The sequence below is a fragment of the Chenopodium album genome, chromosome 23, assembly GCF_948465745.1.
Source record: "Chenopodium album chromosome 23, dcCheAlbu1.1, whole genome shotgun sequence".
In the NCBI taxonomy this organism is placed as follows: Eukaryota; Viridiplantae; Streptophyta; class Magnoliopsida; order Caryophyllales; family Amaranthaceae; genus Chenopodium; species Chenopodium album.
Genome location: NC_137856.1, coordinates 24,230,500 through 24,254,568, shown reverse-complemented (window position 1 = coordinate 24,254,568; position 24,069 = coordinate 24,230,500). Strand labels below are relative to the sequence as shown.

At 33.9% G+C, this 24,069-nt stretch overlaps 1 protein-coding gene across 1 annotated transcript; it reads right to left on the bottom strand.

Moving 5' to 3' along the window:
- Positions 1-19,922: 19,922 nt before the first annotated feature.
- LOC145608389 (thermospermine synthase ACAULIS5-like) lies at positions 19,923-23,758 on the bottom strand. Its single transcript, XM_081664001.1, has 10 exons — positions 23,373-23,758; positions 21,786-21,852; positions 21,598-21,692; positions 21,402-21,504; positions 21,217-21,305; positions 20,971-21,127; positions 20,795-20,870; positions 20,651-20,709; positions 20,412-20,548; positions 19,923-20,292 (listed from the first exon to the last, which is right to left on the bottom strand). The coding sequence occupies exons 1-10, from the start codon at positions 23,540-23,542 to the stop codon at positions 20,220-20,222; spliced, it is 1,026 nt and encodes a 341-aa protein (XP_081520127.1). The 5' UTR covers positions 23,543-23,758; the 3' UTR covers positions 19,923-20,219.
- Positions 23,759-24,069: the final 311 nt, after the last annotated feature.

The following is a 24,069-nucleotide window of genomic DNA, read 5'->3' as shown; positions in this document are numbered from 1 at the left end:
ACTTTAAGAGGAACAAGAGAGAATGAATGAACCTAAAGCAGGTTCTCCCATGAGAACCAAACCACGAAGGAACCTGAAGGTATACTCTAACAAGATTCATAAGGAACTTTCGGCAGGCTTTCCCACGAAAGCCGGAGCATGTTCCCTAACAGGTATATGAAGAGTTCCATGTTCCATAACAGGTACATGAAGAGTTCCCTAACAAGAACTTTGTTCTCTAACAAGAACTATCTAAGTTCCCTAACAGGTTCTTGAAGACAGCAAGTTAAAGAGTTGACTTGGTCTGCGTTGAAGACAACAAGTTCCAATTAGGAACTTGGCCTGCGATTCCAGAAGTGGAACGTTGCCCCGAGATCTAGAATACATCAAAACTACAAGATTCTAGAATAAGAGTTTCAAAGAAGCAACATGAAGACAGAGAAATCGAAGTATATCGCTCTAGGATTCATGTAAGTATGTTGGACATAAAAGTCAGTCTGGAACAAGTCTAAAGAACCAAGGTGAACTCAGGATAGTCAATGAAATTAGAGTTACTCACTTGTCAGGAACTCAGAGACTGTTAGAGTTCCAGAACCTAATCGGAACTTAATTAGGTCTGCACGTTGTTAAAGGTCGCAAGTCGAATTTAATGATATATATATTTACCTAATACGTGCATATCTTTTAGGGATTTGATTTTACAGAATAAAGATATTTATTTTCTAATAAATCCCTTTGGAAAAAGATAAGTTATTTTTGGAAATATTTTCAGCAAAATAAGTTTTAAATAAAATCTAATTTTATGGCAAGTATATCTTTTGTGAAAAGATATGGTAAGTATATGTTTTGTTAAAAGATATATTAGTATATTTGGAAAATATAAGATTTAGATAAAATCTAGTTTTATGGTAAATATATCTTATTATTATTGATAGATTATATTCTTAACAAAAGATATATTTTTGGAAAACTTATTTTGGAAAATATCTTTTATTTCTATCTTTTAATAAAACTTATCTTTCACAAAAAGAATAATTTGGGTGTACTATATATATGCTCATATGTATTCATTCAAAGTTGAGGCTAACGAAGCTTAATTAGTGGTCGTGCTTAATGGTTTCATCCTTCACCACGAAGGTAAGTCAAACCTCCAGGTCAGAGTTCCAGTGAGGTTTGGTTTCAGTTCATCCAAAAAGTTCCAGACAGATCTTAAGTGTCCAGCATATTAGTTTTATCTCTTTATTCATTAATATTTATTTAGAGTTATTCTTTGAGATCTTGTAATTGGGAAAAAGAGTTTTGAGTGTTTTATGTATTGGAGTGTGAGAGTTCGTGAGGATTCTCGTTATAATTGTAGGGTAAGAGTGCAATGTGTGAGCTTCTAGGGTGAAGCCGATTGAGCTTCTAGTGAGAGGCCGAGTGGGTAGTACTTTGGTAGTACAAGTGAATCTAAGTGTGGGACTTAGATTGGGTAGGATAGGGTCCTATCGAGTAGCAAGTTTCCGAGCAGGCACTTGTAGGTCTGAGTATAATAGGTTGTAACTTGGTGTTTGCCCTATTATAGTGGATTGGTTTGGCTTAAAATCCCTTGGAGGGTCGAGGTTTTACTTCCAGTTGGGCCCTGGATGGTTTCCTCGTAAAATCCGCTTTGCATTGTCTAAGTTCCTAATAGCAATTAGTTTTATATTCCGCGAAAAGTAGGCACTAGGAACATATACTACAATTCATCCCCCCTCTTGTAGTATATCATCCGAAATAACACAACGTTATGGAATTTGAATGGAATTCATATAAAATAGTGATATTTGAGTAGATGTTATCAAGAGGTATAAAGAACATAAAAATCATAAAATCAAGGGATCAAAAATCGATGAAGGAAAAAAGCGTGGTATTAATTATGGAGAGTATTTAAGAAGAAAATTGTAACTAAGTGGTTGTTGCTTTAGTATTAGATATAGATATTAGATGGTCGTAGAACATCAAAGAACTTACGTTATTAAGTTTTTAGCTGCAACATTTTATATAGTACTACCTCGTATAACCAAAGCTCACAAAAAATTCACTTAAAGAAAAACACGCTAGAAATATTATACTTCCTCCGTTTTCTTTTAGATGCAACACACCCTTTAGCGCGGTAATTAAGAAAAGTGGGGTTACATGATCTAATAAACTTTAAAATAGGATGAGTGGTTGTTAAGAGTGTAATTTAGTGGGCCCTGTGCTTTAAATAAGTGATTTAGTATAGTTTTTCCCTAAAGTAACTTTCCTTTTATAGTGTGTTGCAAGTATTGTGACATTTCCTTTTTAGGGAAGTGTTGCAAGTAAAAGAAAACGGAGGAAGTACATATCAATCAATCAATCAATCAATATCAATATCAATATATATTATTAAAACTAAATGGCAAGAATTGTGATCTTGCCATGTGTCACAAATTTCTCCATGTGGCGCCATGTCATGTTATTATTGATCTTTAATAATGTTTCCTCTCAAAAAATTCTAATTTATTAGCATTAATATTTGAATTCATGATCTGACATTCTTTATTTAATTTAGAAAATTTGGAATTTGGTACCTTTGAAAATAGGGGCTGTTGAATTTTGGTACCCGTTTAAAACTTTATTTTATTTGGTACCCAACAAAGTTTAAAATTATAGCTTTTGGTACCTCCGTCCATGTTCTGTTAAGTTTTCCGTTAGTAGGGCCCATTATCTAATTATATAATAACCAACCAGCTTCCCTCCCCCCTCCATGTTAGCCACCCTTCCCCCTCCCCATGCTGGTTGCTAGTGCCCACCCCAGCGCCGGCGAGCCCACCTCAGCTCCTCCTCCAATCTCAGCCACAACAGCTGCAAAACCACCGCACACCGGCACAGAAGCAACTACCCTCCAAAACAACCATCGTTCGCCGAAAACAACCCCCTTTCCCTGTTCGCCGGCCTATTCCCTCCCTGAAGCAACCACCATTGCACTTTTGCCGCCCCTCAAAACCCTAAAACCCACTTGAAACAACCTGAAATACAAAACTTGTTTAGGATTTTTAAACAACCCAGAAAACGGATGGTTTTCAGGGTTGTTTAGGTCGATTTTGCGGCCATTGCGAAGATGTTTCAGGTGGTTTTGCTGGTGCGTGCTGCAGGGGGTAATTTTTGTGGTGGTGGTGTGATGGAGCGGTAAATTGGAGGTGCTGGTGGTGCAAATTGGAGGTGTGGTGGTGCGAATTGGAGGTGCTAGTGGTGCGAATTGGAGGTATTGGCGGTGCGAATTCGAGGTGCTGGTGATTGGTGGCTGTTGTGGTGCGAATTTGAGGTGGTGGTGGTTAAGGACTTAATTCAGCGGTTAACGATGGTTGCAGTCATGGTGGCGAGGTAAGGTGGTTGTGTGCCTGGTTGCTACCGGCTTCAAGGTGGCTAAGGGGTGGATGGAAGGTGACAAGGCCCACTAATGGAAAAGTTAACGGAAAATGGATAGATGTACCAAAAGCTATAATTTTACACTTTGATGGGTACCAAAGTAAAAAAAAAAAAAAAAAAAAAAAAAAAAAAAAAAAAAAAAAAAAAATTTATTATATGGGTACCAAAATTCAACAGCCCCCATTTTCGAGGAACCAAATTCCAAAATTTCCTTTAATTTAAAACTAGTGTTAGGCCTAGACGATGCCCCGAGATACCGCATTATTTCCATGATAAAAATCTTTATTAATATTTAATTTTTATTGAATGACATGTAATATTGTAATAGCTTAGTGGCTAACACGTTAAAGTTTAAACTTGAGGTCATGTGTTCAAATCTTTTAAAAACCATATTTTTAGACATGGAGTAGAAATCGGATTAAATGAGGAGAGCGCCACGTGGCACCTAAACTTCTTTACAAACGTCTTTTAATATATAGTACAGATATAGATTAATCACCACTCTAATAACACATCTTATGGTAATTAGTAGAATTTTAAAATGAGTTATTCCTATTCATTAATTATAAATTTTTAATTGTCTTATATGTGTGTATTTTAACAACAATATAATACGATTACAAAATTAACTTTATATCTTCCAGTTACTCATTTTTAATTCATATATGTTATAGTTTTTTAAAATATGTAACCCGAAAAAGTATAACAAACTTTTGTTTTTTTCTTTTAATCACAATATATGTTTACTTAAGCAGTTTTTTTATGACAACTGCAGAATAAAAATCCATTTCACAAATAAAATAAACTAATATATACGATAAAAAATTTAGGTTACTGCATATTATTTAATAAAGAATTTTGATGTTCAATAATATTTGCAAAAATTAACAAATGTTTTTTTTTTATTTTTAAATAAACCACCAATCCATTTCACTTTATTTTATTTATAGTATATATATATATATATATATATATATATATATATATATATATATATATATATATATATATATATATATATATATATATATATATATATATATATATATAGCGTCTATTCTACTCGTGAGCGTAATGGTATAAGCCTGCCTGACTCCCATGTGATCCGGGAGTCTCGTGTGGAAGGGCTCTCGCTCAACGGATCAAAGGTACGCCGGGGATAACAGGCTGATGACTCCCAAGAGCTCTTATCGACAGAGTCGTTTGGCACCTCGATGTCGACTCATCACATCCTGGGGTTGAATAAGGTCCCAAGGGTTCGTTTGTTCACCGATTCAAGTCATACGTGAGTTGGGTTCGTTTAGAACGTCATGAGACAGTTCGGTTCCTATCTGTGGAAGGGTTCTCGCTCAACGGATCAAAGGTACACCGGGGATAACAGGCTGATGACTCCCAAGAGCTCTTATCGACGGAGTCGTTTGGCACCTCGATGTCGACTCATCACATCCTGGGGTTGAAGAAGGTCCCAAGGGTTCGGTTGTTTACCAATTCAAGTCATACGTGAGTTGGGTTCGTTTAGAACGTCATGAGACAGTTCGGTTCCTATCTACCGTTAGTGTTAAAGGGGGAACTGCGAGGAGCCAACCCTAGTACGAGAGGACTGGGTTGGGCCAACCTATGGTGTACCAGTTGTTATTATATATATATATATATATATATATATATATATATATATATATATATATATATATATATATATATATATATATATATATATATATATATATATATATATATATATATATATATGACCTGGGGCATCGCCCAAGCCAAAAACTAGTTAAGTGTTATTAAAACATGCAAATTAATTAAGAGTTTTAAACAAACAATTGCTGCTTAAGATATGAAAGGTGCAAATCAATTAAACATTGTTTAATATTTCCTCTGTTTCTATTTATTACTTGACCCATAGCCTTGGGCACAATATTTAAGGAGATGAAGGAGGAATTTTATTTGTGTGGCCCTTGTTGCACATGGCCATCTTATCACCCCCCCCCCCAAAAGTTGTCCGCATGTGCACTTTTTGAGGGTAATTTAGAGAATTTATCCACCAAAAGCTTACCACATATAGTATGAGTCAAGTAATATGACTTTTCTATTTAAGGAATGTTAGTCAATTAAATAGAAACGGAGAAAGTAATAATTTTAAAATAACTATCAAACTTTTGAGGGTTTTAATAAATAGTTGTCATAAAAGATTTTGGTGGCTTTTTTATACTTCTACACAGCCATCACATAGGCACAGAAACTAAATGCCGCGTATTAAAACTATCAGGTTTACCACCCAAGCCTAAGGTGTAAATACACGCCAATACAACTTTTCCGCAAGAGCTAGCCACTCCGCGCGCATCGCGCGCGTAGGTCATCCTAGTCTAAATAAAAGTTGGAAAGAAATAAAATTCTCATTAAATTCCAAAAATTAAAAAATAGTCCACCTTTACTGGATGGCTAAATACACCATCAAAGCTGAGGGCATATTAAATTAACTGATCTTGAATTAGTATAAAGTTATATGCCTATACCTAGGGCTGAGCAAAAAAACCCGAAAAACCGAAAACCCGAAAAACCGATCCGTAACCGAACCGAAAATTTGGGTACCCGAACCGTTTAAAGGATTCGGGTCGGGTACCCGAACCGTTTAGGATTTAACGGTTCGGGTAGCGGGTACCCGTTAACACAGTTTCGGGTACCCGAATTACCCGAAAATCTAAAATGTCAGTTTTTTTTTTGAAAAAATTGAAACAGAAAATTTTGAAATGCTGAAACTCCTGAAAGCCGTGTTTTGTATTTAAAAAATAAAAAAAAATAAAAAAACAAACAAACAAACAAAAGAAACGAACCCTAATCTCACTCACTTACTCACTCACTCAGCCTCCATCAAACCATCATCATCTCTCTCCTCCTCCTCCTCTCTCTCTCCTCCTCCTCCTCCTCTTCTCTAATCTTTGGTTCTCTGATCTATATTCTTTATCAGCGGTTATCCAGTTATCTCAGGTAATTATCTCTTTTCAAGATCTAATTATTTGCAATGAATTCAATTTTTCCTCTAATTAGTGAAAACTCTTGTTTTCCAGATCTAAAGCGTTACGCTTAGTCGCTTGTGAGGTCTCCATTGAAGCGGCTTGTGAGCTTTCGTTCTCTTCCATTGAAGCGTACTCTGAGACTAAGGTCTCCATTGAAGTGGCTTGTGAGCTTTCTCTGCTCCATTGAGATTTGAGGCAACTTCATTATAAGGTAAGATGTTTTTCTTAAAATCATCGAAAATATTTGTGGGTGTTGAAATTAATTGAAGAACCTGAACTTTTCCAATGAAATGAACTACAAGCAATATTTAGTTGGTTTTGTTGAGATAGTTTGGAATGTGTTTGAAGATAGGTTTGTTTCACTCTTCTTAATAACTATGACATGAATTGATATTTATTTATAGTCATGATGATATTTATTTATATTCATAATGAACTACAAAAGTTAATAACGTTGAGATAGTCATGAATTGATATTTATTTATAGTCATAATGAACTACAAGGATCGTGGATGAGTATTTTATAGTTTGATAGTAATGATGATAATGATGTGTTCCAAAAGTTAAGACCAGGGCTGGTTGGCTATGTTGTTAGGTAATTGTTTGGTTTATTGTCAATTAAATTGGTAATGTGTAATTTTCAATAGCAATAAGGGTACCCTATGTTATTTATTTATAGTCAAACCTCTTCTCAAAATATATATGTAATGTTGGCATATTTTAGCTCGTATGGTAATGTTCAGTTGTTCACTGCTTCTCTCCATCATGTTATTGCTCAACTCTCATTTTTCCATGTTGACTTCATATATTGACTCTTGACCAATGCATGATCTGATGGAACTAGTAGTTGTCTGAAGCAAATACTTAGTAAGTTAGTATTAGATTTTCAGTATGTCATTTAATTGGAACTTTGGTAGCTTGCACTTAGTGGCTTATTGATCATTGTTTTGTGTCTGGTTAGTGGTTACTAACTAGATTTTTTGAGTCTTTTAAAATGATTATTTTTTAGGCTTATTACTTTATAGTTTATAACTTTATATGATTTTCCAGTCTTGTTATTTGTATATACATGAGTGAACTTTTTGGTTAGACTGAATTTTTGTTTAGGTTCTTTCCATTACTAACTAGATTTCCAGTCCTGTTATAGTGTTATTCACTTATTTGTGTATACAACTATACATGATTACATGGGTGAACTTATTTGTTTTTTTTTTTCATTTGTAGGAGTGTATGGAATTTGGAAGTAGTGGGGAGATGGAAGACTCATCGGCTACAAGTCAAGCTCCTCCAATTCCTAGTCCTCCTCTTGAGCCTTGGGAGTATGAGCCAATGACGGAAAATAATGACCCCTTTGTGCAACAAAATCAATCAAATGAACCTTCTGAAGATGCTGATGTTGCTGCCCCCTCTGGTGAAACTTCAAAAAAAAGTAGAAAAAGGCGGTCTCCTCATTGGGAGCATTTTATAAAGAAGGATGGAGAAAACAAGGCTGAATGTATCTATTGTCATGCATTAATTGGTTGTGCATCACTTCATGGTACCTCCGGCATGAAGAACCACATATCGCGATGTAAGGCATACCCCCCAAACATTGATCAAAATCAGAAACTACTGTCCCTTAGTCAGCAAACTCTTGATGGGAATCTTGTGGATCAAAAGAAAGGTAGACTTGAGTTATGGAAATTCAATCAAGAAGATAGTAGGAAAGCTCTGGCAAAGATGGTGATTATGGATGAAATGTCCTTTAGAACGGTGGAGCATGAAGGTTTTCGCAACTTTATGAAGGTAACACAACCCTTTTTCATTATTCCTTCTCGATGGACAGTGACTAGAGATTGTTTTAGGATTTATTTGGATGAGAAAAAAAAATTGAAGAGTTTTTTTAGCAAGTGCACTTCACGTATAAGTCTGACCACTGACACTTGGACTTCTTGCCAAAATATGAATTACATGTGTTTAACCGCTCACTTTATTGACCAAAATTGGAAATTGCACAAGAAAATAATAAACTTTTGTATAATTTCTGGTCATTCTGGTGAAACTATTGGTAAATCTGTCCAAAAGTGCCTACTTGAATGGGGTATTTCTAGAGTTATGACTGTCACGGTAGATAATGCTAGTTCAAATGATGTGGGCATTCAATATTTGAAAAGGAGGTTTGAAAGTTGGAAAACTTTAGTTTTGGGTGGTCGGTTTTTACACATGAGATGTTGTGCTCACATATTAAGTTTAACGGTTAAAGAAGGATTGAAAGAAAGTGATGTGTCTATAAAAAGAATTCGTTGTGCTGTTAGGTATGTAAGATCATCGGGTGCTAGATTGCAAAAGTTTATGAGCTGTGTTAAACAAGAAAAGTTGGAGTCAAAACGTTTTCTTTGTTTAGATGTGGATACTAGGTGGAATTCCACTTATTTAATGTTGGAAGGTGCTTTGGCATATCGTAGGGCCTTTGATTTGCTTGAATGTTCTGATGGTGGTAAATTTAAGTCTGAGTTAAATAAGTCAGATGGTGTGCCTGAATCTAGTGATTGGGATCGTGTTGCCTCTTTTCTTCCTTTCCTTAAAATATTTTATGATGCTACTCTAAGAGTTTCTGGCTCGTTGTATATCACCTCTAATGTGTATTTACAAGAACTTGTTGGGATTAGTGTGTTAATCAAGAAAAAAATGTTGAGTAATGATGTGGGGGTGAGTTTAATGGCTAGTGGAATGAAGAAAAAGCATGACAAGTATTGGGAGAATGTTGATAATGTGAATCTTTTGTTGTATATTGCTGTCATTCTTGATCCTAGGCGGAAAATGGGCTATACTAAATGGGCAATTAATCAACAATATGATTCTGAAAAAGCTAAGTATTTGTGTGCTAAAGTGATGCAAACTCTGAATGAAATGTATGAACTTTATGTTTCTGAGAACCCTTTAAATGATTCCATTCCCCCCAAAACTTCTGATTTTCTGGAGGAAGTAGAAGATATGGACTCTGATGTAGATGTTGCGGAATTAGAGTTTGAAAAGGATGTGGGTTCAAGTGTTGGAGTGCAAGGGAAAAATGAGTTGGCCAAGTATTTAGAAGATGATAGAGAAGTTAATCCTGCTGGAAAAAGCTTTGATTGTTTGGGGTGGTGGAAAAAATATGGTGAAAGGTACCCAACAATAGCTCTCATGGCTAGAGATGTACTTGCTATTCCCGTTTCAACAGTCGCTTCTGAATCAGCCTTTAGCACCGGTGGTCGAGTGCTTGATTCATTTCGCAGCTCACTTTCAACTAAGATGGTAGAAGCCTTGATTTGTGCACAAGATTGGCTACGTACATCTCAAGGTCCACTTATACTTGAGGAGAGACTTGAAGACATGGAAAAAATTGAATCAGGTAACATTTAAATATTTTCTCTTTTTTTTTTTTTTTTTTTTCCCTTTAAGCCTGATATCTTCCTTTTCCTTACTCTTTTTTTTTTTTTTTTTTTTTTTTTTTTGAAGAAATGTTACCACTTGGTGAGGAACAATCCCTCTTTGTTGATGATGATTAGAGGAAGGAGTTGTTAGAGGCAGGAGCTGTTATTAGCTTGAAGGAACCTTTCCTCTTTGTTGGTGATTGGACTAACTAAAGGCAGCATTTTTTTTTAATCAGACATTATTTAAGGTTATGTAATGAGTTGTATAAGAAATTGTATGTTTGGAGTTTGGAGTTTGGAGTTTGGACTTTTTTAGTTTTTTTTTATAAGAAATTGTATGTTTGTAATTAAGTATGAGACTATTTGGTTGTTATTTTTTTTTTAATTCATGGACTATTTTTTTTCCTTTGTTCAGATGGTTATTTTTTGAAATCATGGATTTTTAATGTACTTGTCAGGTATTCAGGTTGAATTTTTTATTTTTTTTTGATAAGATATTCGTTGAATTTATAGTAAAAAAAAACACAAGTACAAAAAAAAAAAAAAACTAGAAAAAAGCAGGTGTTAAATACATAAAAAGACCCAAACAAAAAAAAATCAGCTTATTGGTTCGGTTCGGATATTTGGTTCGGGTACCCGTATTTTCGGGTATCCGAATTTTCGGGTACCCGAACCTTATTGGATCGGTTTCGGGAATTGGTTTTAGCCTTAACGGTTATTGGGTATCCGAACCGATAACGTTATTGGAACAGGTACCCGTCCCATGCTCTCCCCTACCTATACCCATCTATAGTCAATAGGTACTCCATTAGTTTAGAGCAGCGTATTTAAACTTGATTATTTTACTTTTTTGTATCAATGTGGGACTTAGATTTATTACACTAATTCCCGATGCACAATTTGCTCCGTATTAAACATATGATCACCTCTTGGAGCGTGCTATGGATGTTGCATATCGAGGTATATAACACTAGCAGTAGTAATGACCTTTTCAGCAAGTTGCCGGTTTTTGGAATTGAAGAAAAAAAAACACCCATAAAGTCGGGTTTTTTTTTTTTTTTTTTTTTTTTTGTATCACTTGAGAATGCACAAAGTTTTAGGAGAGTAATAAAATATTGTGAATGGATGAATAAATTATTATGATAAAAGTAAGATGGTGACCATGAAAGAGAAAGTATGTGAGAGAAGATAGATATTTTTATTATTAAAATGGGTACCATGGAAAAGAGAGAAATGATAAAATAATTTGAGTGGGGTTTAAAGTAAGAGAGAAAAATAATAAAATATATTATAAAGTTACCAAATATAGAAGTGATGCATTTATAAAAAACAACATACATAAAAGAAAAGTGATGCAAATAAATAAAACGGAGGGAGTACTAAAAGACACACCGATAATGACACGTGTCATCTTCAAGACATTAGGGATGACAATTTAATCCGAGTTCGATTCGAATCCGATTCGATCCGAAGGAAAAAAAATGCGATCTGAATCCATTTAAATTTAGTCCGAATCCGATCCGAATAGGACGTGGATCGGACTTGGACCCTAAGCAAAGTCCGACGGAGTCCGAATTCGACAGTATAAGCATATGCTCTATAATTTGGGACAATTATTTGCTTGTTTTGTAGCAAAATTTTGTTATGTAACTTAGTTCATAATTTAAATATGTTATGTTTATACTTTAATTGGTATGACAATACAAGCAATTATATGTATATGACATTCCTAAAAAAACATTTTAAAAGAAATGTTCGGATCATTTCGGAGGTCCGTATAAACGCACCGGATTCGGATCCAAATATTACGAGTCGGATCGGATTCGGATTTGGACTCGGATTTTTCGGATTCGGATCTGAGTCCAGGGTCCGTTTACTAAACGGATCGAATAAGGATTTAGCCACATCTGACCTGAATCCGATCCGTTGCCTGGAGTGCTAAAAGACACACCAATAATGACACGTTCATCTTCTAGTGTGTCTTATTTGTGGTGTATTTATTATTTTTTTTTTAAAAAAAATATCTATAACTATAATAGTAGCTTTTTAGGCGGTAAATAAGTTAACTTTAATGATACGATTTTAATTTGTAAAGAAAAGTTAAAACATGCAATATCTTACTTATTATAATTTCCTTAATTATATTTTAACTAGTACACTCCGTACAATTTCCTAATTACATAAAAATATTTTTGTACAAAATTCGGTTAAGTTAATTTTTATTTGAAAAAAATATTTTTCTTTTGGCATGTCTTATAATGCAAGCTTAAGTATCTTATTAAAAGATAGTTACATAATATTAGCAATATTATTTATTGATTAAGGCCCTGTTCGATTCACCTTAATTTTGCTGAACTGAAATTATTTTTACTGAACTGAACTTATTTTACTGAACTGAACTTAATTTTACTGAATTGAAATTATTTTTACTGAAATTAAATTATTTTTACTGAACTGAAATTATTTTTACTGATTTTCTATTATAATTCTTCTTTAAGAAAACTGAATTTTACTGAACTGAACTTATTTTTACTGAACTGAAATTATTTTTACTGAACTGAAATTAATTTTACTGAACTAAACTTATTTTTACTGAACTGAAATTATTTTTACTTAATATTATTTTTTTAAGGTGAAAAGAACAGGGCCTAAGCAAGTGTTATCTAAATCGTGATTTTGGCTCGCCAATTTTTGCTATCAATATATTCTATTTATAGATTTATTTCCCTTTAACTATCTCTTCTACGACTATATACTAAAGGCGAAACTAAGAAGCCTCTCCGAAAACTGCTACCTATTGCAAAGCGGGGGCTTTAGCTAGGGATTGGGATAATTCGAAGCTACACGTGAAAGGATTGTTTAGATGTATGTTGCCCTCCTTAGACAGCTGAGAAGGTATACTACCTAAGACATGTGTTATCTTCTAGTTAAAAAATTTCCCTCGAAAGATTTTTTTTTTTTTTTCGTGTCAAATTTTCTTACTGTACAACACTATTTTCATTCCTATTTGATAAGTATATTTCATTTTAACAAAAATATTATTTTTCAATTTAATACTATGCAATAATATTTTCCAATTTTTTACTTTGTGATGTAAATTAGTTCTGCATATAGTAATCCCTCTTTTTTTTTTATAACTTTAATACTCTCTTTTTTTCTTCAGTATGATATTATTTTCCTTATATTTTGTGATTTACAAGTTTTTCATCATATTTTGCAATATATATATTTTTGTAATTATTTGTAGTGTTAAACTAATAATAAGTAGTAAAAATTACCATGCATGGCATAGCATCTAACCTAGTACATTTTATTATTGTGCAAATATTAAGAAGTTACATTCAAAGGGTCAAGGGAAATTTTAATAGGGTGTTACATATGAAGAATATGTCAATTAAACTAAACTAATACATGGAGGTTATTAATGCTTGGAGTTTTTCATTCATTAATGGACTAGTATGATGTGGCATCACATCAATTTTGACTTTTACCACTAAACACATTCATGAAATTGTTTTTTACCACCATGTATTTTAAAAGTTTTATTTAACCACCTAATGAAAAATTAGAAATTGTTTTTTACCACCTGTCGTCAAAAATCTAACGGAATTTTTTAAATTCTTTGATTTTCATGCACAAAACATGTTCTTCATAGGTTTAGGGGGGCATTTTGGCCATATGGATCTAATTTGAGGTTAGAATTTATAAAAATTGATCAGAAATATCTCGTTTTGCATGTTTAAAAGTACCTCGAATTGCGTGAAACATGCAAAATGAGGCATTTTCGATATTTTTTGTCAATTTTGACCTCAAATTGGACTCATAGGACCAAAATGCCCCCCTAAACCTTTGAAAAACATGTTTTGCGCACAAAAATCAAAGAATTTTTTTTAACACCGTTAGATTTAACAGTTTTCTTAACGGTAGGTGGTAAAAAACAATTTTTAGAATTTTATTTGGTGGTTAAAATAAAACTTTTAAAATACATAGTGGTAAAAAAACAATTTCATGATTATTTTGGTGGTAAAAGTCAAATTTTCCTATGCCAAATGCAATTACCAGTGACAAATGGCAAAATAGCATGTCTTGTCATGAGTTTTAATAATATATATATTGATATTGATTAGATAAAGTAAAAATTATTATTCGGCTTGGAGAGGTTGATTTCTGCCTACTTCTTAAACCTTTTTGCTACTAGTTCTCAGACTGGGTTTCAAGATTGTATAGGATGACATGGACACAATGCTTGACTATGAGCCGTCTGCGGAGGAGATTAGAATTGCTCTTTTCCAAACGCACCCTAATAAGGCCCCCAACCCTGACGCTGTCCATCCACTTTTTTCCAAAAATTTTGGCATATTGTAGGCCTTGATATTATAGCTTTTGTGAAGGGATAGTGGAAGGGGGATTTGAATTTATCGGAAGTTAATAATACTTGCATTGTTCTTATTCTATGAAGTGTGAGAATCCATCTCAACTTTCGGAATCCTATTAGTTGTTGTAATGTGATCTATAAAGTTGTATTGAATACGGTAGCTAATATGCATAAAATGGGGTTTTCGATGGCTTGGATTGGTAGAATTATGATTTTTTTGCAGAGTATTTTGTGTAGTTTGCTTTCAAAATAAATGGGCAGATTTCACTAGTGGAAAATTTCTCATTTGTAACAGGCTATTTGTAACGGGCAAAGCTTTGCCCGTTACAATCAAGATATTCGTAACGGGCAATATAGTGTCCGTTACGAATACTTACTTATTCGTAACGGGCAAAGTAGTATCCGTTACGAATACTTACTTATTCGTAACGGGCAAAGTAGTATCCGTTACGAATAGGCAAAGTAGTGTCCGTTACGAATAAGTAAGTATTCGTAACGGATACTACTTTGCCCGTTACGAATAAGTAAGTATTCGTAACGGACACTATATTGCCCGTTACGAATAAGTAAGTATTCATAACGGACACTATATTACCCGTTACGAATACTATATTACACGTAAATGACCAAACTTATAGCCCAACTTATGAGAGGAGAGCCCAATACTTGGCTTTTTAGGGTTTCACTCCCTCACTCCCTCCTCTCCGTCATTCACCTCTATCTATCCTCTCCTCTTTCTTTCATCTCCTCTCTCTCTCCTCTCCTCTCTCTCTCCGTCCTCTCCGTCATTCACCTCTATCTCTCATCTCCTCTTTCTTTCATCTCCTCTCTCTCTCCTCTCCTTTCTCTCTCCGTCATTCACCTCTCTCTCTCCTCTCTCCTCTCCTTTCCTCTTTTCCGTCATTCTGTTTTGGTGGTTTACTTGAGCAGTGATTGCGGAGACGAGCAACTTGACCGGCTGCTTCATACAAGAGCCTCCAAGCGGCGTCGTTTTTGGGCGGAGGTGTAACCGGCGGTGACGGAACTCTTCCTCTTTAGATCTAAAGTTTCTAGGTAAGATTTTTTCTCTTTGTAATCATCGAATATAAAGTTGGAAGATTTATCAGTTTGAATGTGGTAAATGATGATTGTCTGAGTTGATTCAACTTTATTTTTAGAAATTTATGTTGTTTTTAATTGATTTAAGTTTCTTAGTACTGGATTTTTGGTATATTTTGTGCTGAATTTTTGCAAATTCAGGAATGGTTATTGTCTTTTTTTAGATCTAAAGTTTCTGATTTTATTCCAATTCTATCTTCATTTTGTATTTTAATCTCCTCAATTATTTTTAGCTCTCTAATTTGAGTGATTTCTGAATTTTCATCTAGGTGTTTGATTCTTAGTGTTGATTTTAGGATTTGTGATTTTATATTGTTTATTTCAATGATATGAGGATTTTGTGGTGTAAATCTTGTAGATTTGTAAATTTATTTGAATTTTTAAAATGCTATTTAGTTTTGTTGTTTGCAAATTTGAATTTAGCTTGGAAAAGAGATGCGATTTGGTAGTTATGACTTTAAATTGGTGAAAAACTTTCTGATTTCTGAGATCTTTAAGTAATGCGCAAATGTTCGTAGTTCCGAAGCTTAATTATGCTTGAATTATGTAATTTTATGGTGAAATCAGCTTTTTTTTTTAAAAATTTTGATTTTTTTTATAAATCAGCTTATTTATGTAATTCAATTATTTTTTTAATTTTGATTTTTTTTTTACGGGATAGATCCTCTTGTAAATAACTTATTTTTATGAAATCAGTTATTTATTATTCAATTATTTTTATGATGGTTTATTAATACTGAAATAATAAAATAATAGATCCTCTTGTTTGAACTGGACTGTTACTTTGGAGAAACCTTCCGTATTCATTGTGCACATGAATAATAATAATATTCTTTATTATTTCTTGCTTAAATAAAGTCTCTTTGACTATCATTAGTGTTCAAATAATAAGTCCAGTTCATTTTGATTTTTTTTTGACAGGCTGATTCAATTATGATTCAATGATCTTGTGGATTTTGATATTATTTTTTTTTTTCAATTATGTTAATTTTGGTTTGTTGAAATTATTGAATGTAGGTGGAGCATATAATATCTACACAAGGGAGCTTAAGACTCAACGTCTCAGACCACAAATGTCGGGATAAAACTTGTTTTTATTACAATTATGATTTGTTTTTGCTCTTTTATTAGTCTTAGTCTTATTATATGAGCAAGTTGATGTATTTTGTAGTGATAATGAATATATTTTTGCTTATAGTATATTAAATGTGTATTATACTTGTGTAATAAAAAAATTATTTGTGTTTTATACTTGTGTAATAAATAAATAATCTGTGTATTATACTTGGGTAAAAAAAAGAAATTATCTCATTATTTGATAAAATGATCCAGCATGTGCTAGCACGTGCTGGATTTTTTTTTAATTGCATCAAACACTATTCGTAACGGGCTGCTGGATTTTTTTTTAATTGCATCAAACACTATTCGTAACGGGCAGATATGATGTCCGTTACGAATAACCCGTTATTCGTAACGGGCAAAATAAAAGCCCGTTACGAATAACCCATTATTCGTAACGGGCAAAATAAAAGCCCGTTACGAATAACGGGTTAATCGTAATGGGCACCTGAAACGCCCGTTACGAATAACCCATTATTCGTAACGGGCACTTTAAACGCCCGTTACGAATAAGTAGTTATTCGTAACGGACGGTGCCCGTTACGAATAATAATGGCCATCCGTAACGGCCGCATACGTAACGGACGCTGCCCGTTACGGATGGGCCCTTTTTGCCCGTTACGGATGGCCTTTTTTCCACTAGTGTTTAAGGGGCAGTCACTCCACATCTTTTCTTATTGTGTGCTAATGCGTTCTCAACTCTGATCAATAAGGCGGCTAGAGATGGTCTTTTTCATGGCGCTAGGATTTGCAGAGGGGCCCCTTGGGTGTCACATTTATTCTTTGCCGACGACAATATTCTTTTTGCTAGAGCTAATACTCAAGAGTGATCTATGATGGCAAATATTTTTAGCAAGTATGAGAGAGCTTCAGTCCAGAAAATTAATCTAAACAAAATTGAAGTTGCTTTAGTAATAAAAACGTTTGCATCAATTGCCGAAAAGATTGTGGATACTTTGGAGATTCGGGAAGTGGACAGACATGAGAAATATCTTGGCTTGCCGACTATAATTGTAGATTGAAGGGAGCTATTGTTGCAGGCCTGACCTCAAGGAACATCTTTGGAAAAAATTGCAGGGTTGGAAGGAGAAATTATCGTCAATGCCCGGTAAAGAAATTTTGATAAAAGCAGTTGCTCAAGCAATCCCAATGTATATGATGAGCATTTTGCGGATTCCTGATGGTATCATTAATGAAATCATTCTCTTCTTGCTCGATTTTAGTGAGGTTCTACGGCATCAAGGAAAAAGTTGCATTGGAAAAAAAGAGAAAGACTTGTGCAAACCAAAATTTTTTGAAGGTATGGGTTTCCGAGACCTTTGATGCTTTAACAAAGTTCTATTAGCTAAACAATGTTGGCGTCTAGCTCCATCATAATCAAGGTACCCTCCTACATTCTATTTTGAAAACTAAATACTATAAAAATTGCGATGTGTTGGAGGCTTGCAGGAGTTTTGACCCTAGTTATACTAGGAGGAGTATGTGGGGTGCCAAGTCTTTGTTACTTAATGGGTTAAAGTGAAGGGTTAGGAATGGTTGCAGCATTTCGATGTGGGACTCGACGTGGCTGCCGCCTGCCGGGGAGTTCTTATGTTTATGTACCGATCAACTCCATCAAACCAAAACAACATGGGGCTGCGTGTTCGTGACTTAATAGACCATAAGGCAATGGTGTGGCGTGAAGACGTGATTCATGATAATTTTATTACTGTGGATCAAGCATTAATTTTATCCCTCCTTCTATCGTAATGAACCATGAAAGATGATATACTGGTGGTCGACTAAGGATGGGTGTATACCGTGCACTCGGGGTACTGGTTGGGCAAACAAGGACCTGCAAGGGTGCAATCATAGCCACATGATGATGTAAGGAAGCGGGTATGAAGTATTAAGGGTCCTCTAAAATTGGCACATTTTCTATGGAGGGCATGTAAAGGCTTTCTTGCGGTGCGGGAACGGCTACATTATCGTCATATGGTGGAAAATAAGAACTGTTCGATTTATGGGAATGGAGATGAATCGGTGATCCATGCTACATTTGAATGTGATGCAACGAGGGGCATATGGAATGCGAGTGATTTCTCTACTCTGATTTCTCAAGCTCACTCTTTGTGCTTTAGAGACAAATTGATGTGGTTAGCTTCGAAGATTAACAGCCAGGAATTGAGAGATATGGTTACGCTTGCTTGGGCGGCTTGGTGGTGCCGTAACATGATCATATTTGACAACGTAAGCATATGCTCGGTTAGCGTATGTCAAACCTCCTAAAATCTGTTGTTGAGTATCAAGAATATGCGAAGAAGGTTTTCTTGGGGCAAGGTGTAACGAATCAGCCATTAGCTAACTCTTGGTCTAGGCCTTGCACGGGAATGTTGAAGATAAATTGTGATGTTCACATTGGCAGTTCGATAGGTTTGGGGGTTGTGATTAGAGATGATGAGGGTAAGATTCTGGTTGCTGTTGTTTGCAAAGAGAAAGTTGGGTGCACCCCTAACATTGCTGAAGCTGCGACATGGTAATTTGGGATCCAATTGGCTAGTAGATTGGGCTATTCGTCAGTTGTTGTGGAGAGTGATGCTGCCAAGGCTGTGGATGGGGTAAAAAAGAAGGCAGACAATTTAACTCTGTTCTCGTTACTTGTTGATGATATTAATGTTATTTCTCATTGTTTTTGTCGCTCATTCGATTTCTAATGTTAAGCGTACGGATAATACTTTAGCTCACAATGTTGCAAGGTGCATTGGTGGATCTTGACAGTTTTTCTTAGTGGGGCCAAATAATGTAAATATTATTAATTATATAAACACCATGACATATATAGTAGAGTATAATTTTTTTTTTTTTTTTTTTTTTTTGAGGGGATATAGTAAAGTATATTATAATATTACCTTAATATTAATTATTATACAAATACCATTAAAAAAATCTTTGATATAATTCTATTTCAATAGTAATTAAAGGAATTTTTTTTTATGACTAATAAATAAAAATCAAATAACTGCTAAGTTCAAAAGCTAAGACTCAAGTTTGACACAATAAAAAAATTTAAAGAGGAAATAATAATATAAAGCATTTGGATAGAAATAATCTATTGAATAACAAAAAGATACAGTATAATACTTGAAATTGAAAGGGTAATATTGTTATTTGTAGTTTAATTTGCAGCTAGTAGTGACTAGTGAATTCACTTGGGTTTAATTTGCATTGGGGTTTGTGCAAAATTAAGATGAATTCAATATGTCAATACTAGTTTGCTTGGTACGTAGCTTCTTTTGGTGATTTTGGACTTTTTACTTCTTTAGGTAATTTAGTAAAACAAATTTGGGCCAAAATTTTGAGGGGGGCCAAGCCTTTGCCCGCCCCTCTTAAGTTCCGCCCCTGGCAAGGTGGGTTTTAGAGGTTGTAATGAACTTGTTTGCTTAAGTCTTTTTCCTAAAAGTCTTTTAAATTTGGCGGAAATTGACCTATATTAATATTAGTATCCGCAGGTGGTTTCTCAAAAAAAAAAAAAAAAAAAAAAAAAAAAAAAAAAAAAATCCGGATATCATTGCTTGTTTCTAACTAATACAAAAACCAGTAACAAATGCCCAAAAAAATCTGATCCGGATATCATCCCTTCATTTTAACTATAAATGCCAAAAAGATGTAACAAAGAAAGTACCACAAACTAGCCTACATGAAATCTGATCCAAAATTAAGATTTCTTCCACTTCTTTATACTCTCTTTGTCCGAAATTAGTAATCTCATAAATAGTGTAAAGTGACAACTAATTCCTGACGGATGGAATATCACGTTAAACTAGAGCCAAGTCACGTTTTTAATTAGTTGAGTTTGCCATGACCATAAATAAACCTTGCATCCCCTTCAGTGTATACATGAGACTCGTTATCCAACCTGATGATTCAACACAACATCTTAGCACTTGTATAGGAGTATTATACATTGTTCATAATCAAATAATCAAAAGGTAACTTAGTTGAGTAACTGAGTTAGTTCAAAGGTTATGTACATACGAGTTTCGAACAGCTTTGCTCAAAGTTGAAGCAGATAAGAAAGTTGTTCCATCCAAGAATCTGTTTTCACCATTCATCCTTTGCTTGACTCTTAAATCAAACTCTTCTACCTTCAACATAAGCTCGGAATCTGATGCCTGTATTCCAATTTATTTTTTGATAAAATTGCATTTTTATATGAAACCTCTGTCACAACTAATTTTTAATGACAAACGAAATATGGAGGGAATTAATTATACCATGACCCATCCCCAAGTATCAGCATACGAAGGAACGTGAGCCGAGTAAGGCACAACATCTGCAGTATTCAGACACGAAAAGATTAGCATTTCAGATCAAAACCCAATTCAGAACTCGAAGATTAACATCTGAAACATGCTTACATTTGAATACTTGCTTCAGTGTGTTGTAAATGCAAGTGAAAACTTCAGTATGGCTGAAAATTCCAGCTGGTCCAGCCTATAAAATTTATTATATCAGCACAATAAAATCCTGCTACATTCAATAATGATATGGGATTGTTGCAGGATTTGCTGCAGTATATCTCATAGTCTCATACCTGTGTGACAAACACACCATTGTGGCCAAGTTTAGGCTTTACAGTACTTTCATAGAATGATTTTGTATAGAGCTTATAACATGGACCGCCTTCAAGAGGATCCGCAAGGTCTCCTATGATCACATCATACTTCTCATCGCGGCTCTGTAGCTCAGCCCTGTCCATAAATCCACCAAAAAATTATCAAGGACATTATAAAGACTGCATCATTAACTTTGTATGTATCATATTATTAACGAAGTCTACCTAGCATCGTTAATGATTAGCTCGAGTCTAGGATCACAAAACGCTTCCTTGTTCACAACTAAGTAGGACTTGCAAAAATCAACAACTTCCTGTTCAAAATGTAGAGTAGAAATAGTTAATCAGTGGAATCATACACTTTACTTAATTAAACACTTATGTTTTGTATAGGGTGGTTAAGGACTTACTTCGTCGATGTCACACATGACAACCTTCTGAACAGTATGATGCCTAAGAATTTCTCTTGCAGTTGAGCCTTCACCTCCTCCCATAATGAAGATGCTTTTGGGACTATCATTCAACACAACAACTTAGGACTATATCGTCTCTATTGTTTACCAAATTAAATTACATAACAAATTTCACACGCGAAACAAGAATTACCTTGGATGATGAAGCAACGGCGGGTGCACAAGACATTCATGGTAGATAAATTCATCAATCTCGGCACTTTGGAGCTTTCCATCTATAACCAAAGCCTATGAAGCCAGAACCCCCAAAAGATATTGTCTTGGTTAAATGAATGTTACTATTTTAACACCCTAGAAAATTGAATTAGGAACAAATTTTACCTTCCCAAATGGTTTTGTGTCCAAAAGTTGTATGTCCTGGTACTGAGTAGCTCCTGTGTGTATAATTCTGCAAGAAGTTTACATAGTTTAATTAGAAAGCATTTATAATTAGACATGGGTTCCCCAAAAAAATAAAGAGTATCAAAATACGGGTGACAAGTATGTCATTTTTTAGAAGTGTACGTGATACCAATTTGTCGAATTATAATGACCAATTACATTGTATGTTGCTTATTGTAAAAAAACATGTAGCCATTGCATTTCTTGTAAATTAAAATTTGGAACCTTTATTTTATCATTGCAAAAGCAAGGCTACATGTAATTGATGCATGTTGATTATGATTAATTAAGATGCATGTATATTAGGAGTATAATAATGTGAACTAGGAGTTGACCCTAAGGAGAAAAGAATAAAGCAATATAGTGAACTAGGAACTTATGTCATAACAATGGTAATGTTCATTTATGTATAATTAGTTGATTACACCACTAATTATGTATAATGATAATGTTCAATTATGTTGCATGACTAATTAATTAAATTGTAGAACTCCTAATTTTGTCTAGCTTTTCATGGACAGCAGTATGAAATAAAGTAGACTTTTCAAATTAGAAGCCAATGCAATTGTACCAAAAGGAAGAACAATATCCACATAAAAAGTCTATAGCCCAAAAGTGGAGATATTAATACTTTTGTCGTCTAGTACCCAAGCCCAAAATATAAAAAGAATGACATTATCCTTTGTCATGAAATTTCTATCTTATCTTGATCTTCATTCACATTAATTAAGTATTAACTTATTTAAATCCTCATCACTAAAAATAAATAATACAAAGTATAAATTAAAGAACCTACGCTTACTAAACATATGTACTTTAATTACCTTTTCATCACTTAATTTTTGTAGTGCCAATTATGAATGCGTGACATATATATATATAAAAAAAAAACTTTTGTATACACCCGATTTACACTAATATTATTATACATCGAGCAGTATAAGGGTAACTTTTACCTAATTTTAGGGTAATTTTTTGTCTTTTTTTTAGTAACTTTAAAGATAATACAATTTTTTTATAAATAGACAGCAAGAAAAGTTTTATAATGGTAATTTAATTACATTCAATCACTAATAATTGATTTTTAGTCATTTAAAATGTGATTTTTTTTACTAATAATTTTTATTTGTATTGGATTACTTTTATGCGTATTAGGGTAACTTTTATTCATTTCAGGGGTAACTTTTGTTCACTTTAGTGTATCTTTATAATGGATGTACAATAATTATTGTACACCCGATTTTTTTAAAAGTTTGTGTATATATATACACACACCTTATCTACTACTATCTCCGTTTATATTATTTGCAACAAAGTAGTGTTTTATATCTCATAAATAATATCTTTTGTTTAAAATAATAAGAAATGGATGTAGTATAATAAAAAAAAATGTCAGTACTCTCAAAATGCTACATATTCTAAAAAAACAAAAAACAATAAAACAAAAACAATACTCTTAAAACGCAACTATTAAGAAAAATTGGTGTACGTAGATTGGGTTGTGATACTTATAAACTTATAAAATACCTATTTAAAGCAAATGACCATCTTAAGTTTTCCTCAATCTCTTCTTCATACCAGCAACTTCTTCTTTGACCTTGATCACCACCTCCACTTTGACCTTTCCCATTTAACCCATTACCACATATCCCATTTTCATTAAACCCATTCCCATTGCTAATTGAAAGACTCCCCATATTGATTCCTTACTAATACAAGATTTAAAACTCGACGAAAAAATAATAAAATGTGTTATCGAATTTGACACGATATTGATGAGAGAGCTAAGACAAGCTAGGTATGTATATATAAGAAGATATTGTTGCAAGACAAAGTAGGGGAAGAGGAAGGATATATAAGAAGAAATGGAAGGGACGAAAGAGTAGAGTAATGATTAAAGAGGTAGGCAAATGGGAAGGAAGTATGAATTGGGTGTGCTTAATGTAATGAGAATCCTCATTGATAATAGCAAATGTAATGAGAAAAGGCAAGAGAGTTGCATGTATAAAGTTGAGACATAAGAGTAGAGGAGTGCGCGGTTTCTAAGGATGATTTGCTCGCGTGGGTTTAGGTATTGGATGTGTTTATGCATGTATGTACCTATTTACTCATCATTGTGCTTTCTTTTTAATTATACTTGTCACCAATATGTGAATATTTTTGAGTTGCTTGTTTTTTTTGTTTTTTTTTTTTTTTTAATAGGCATGGTGGGGTGTTTATTTGA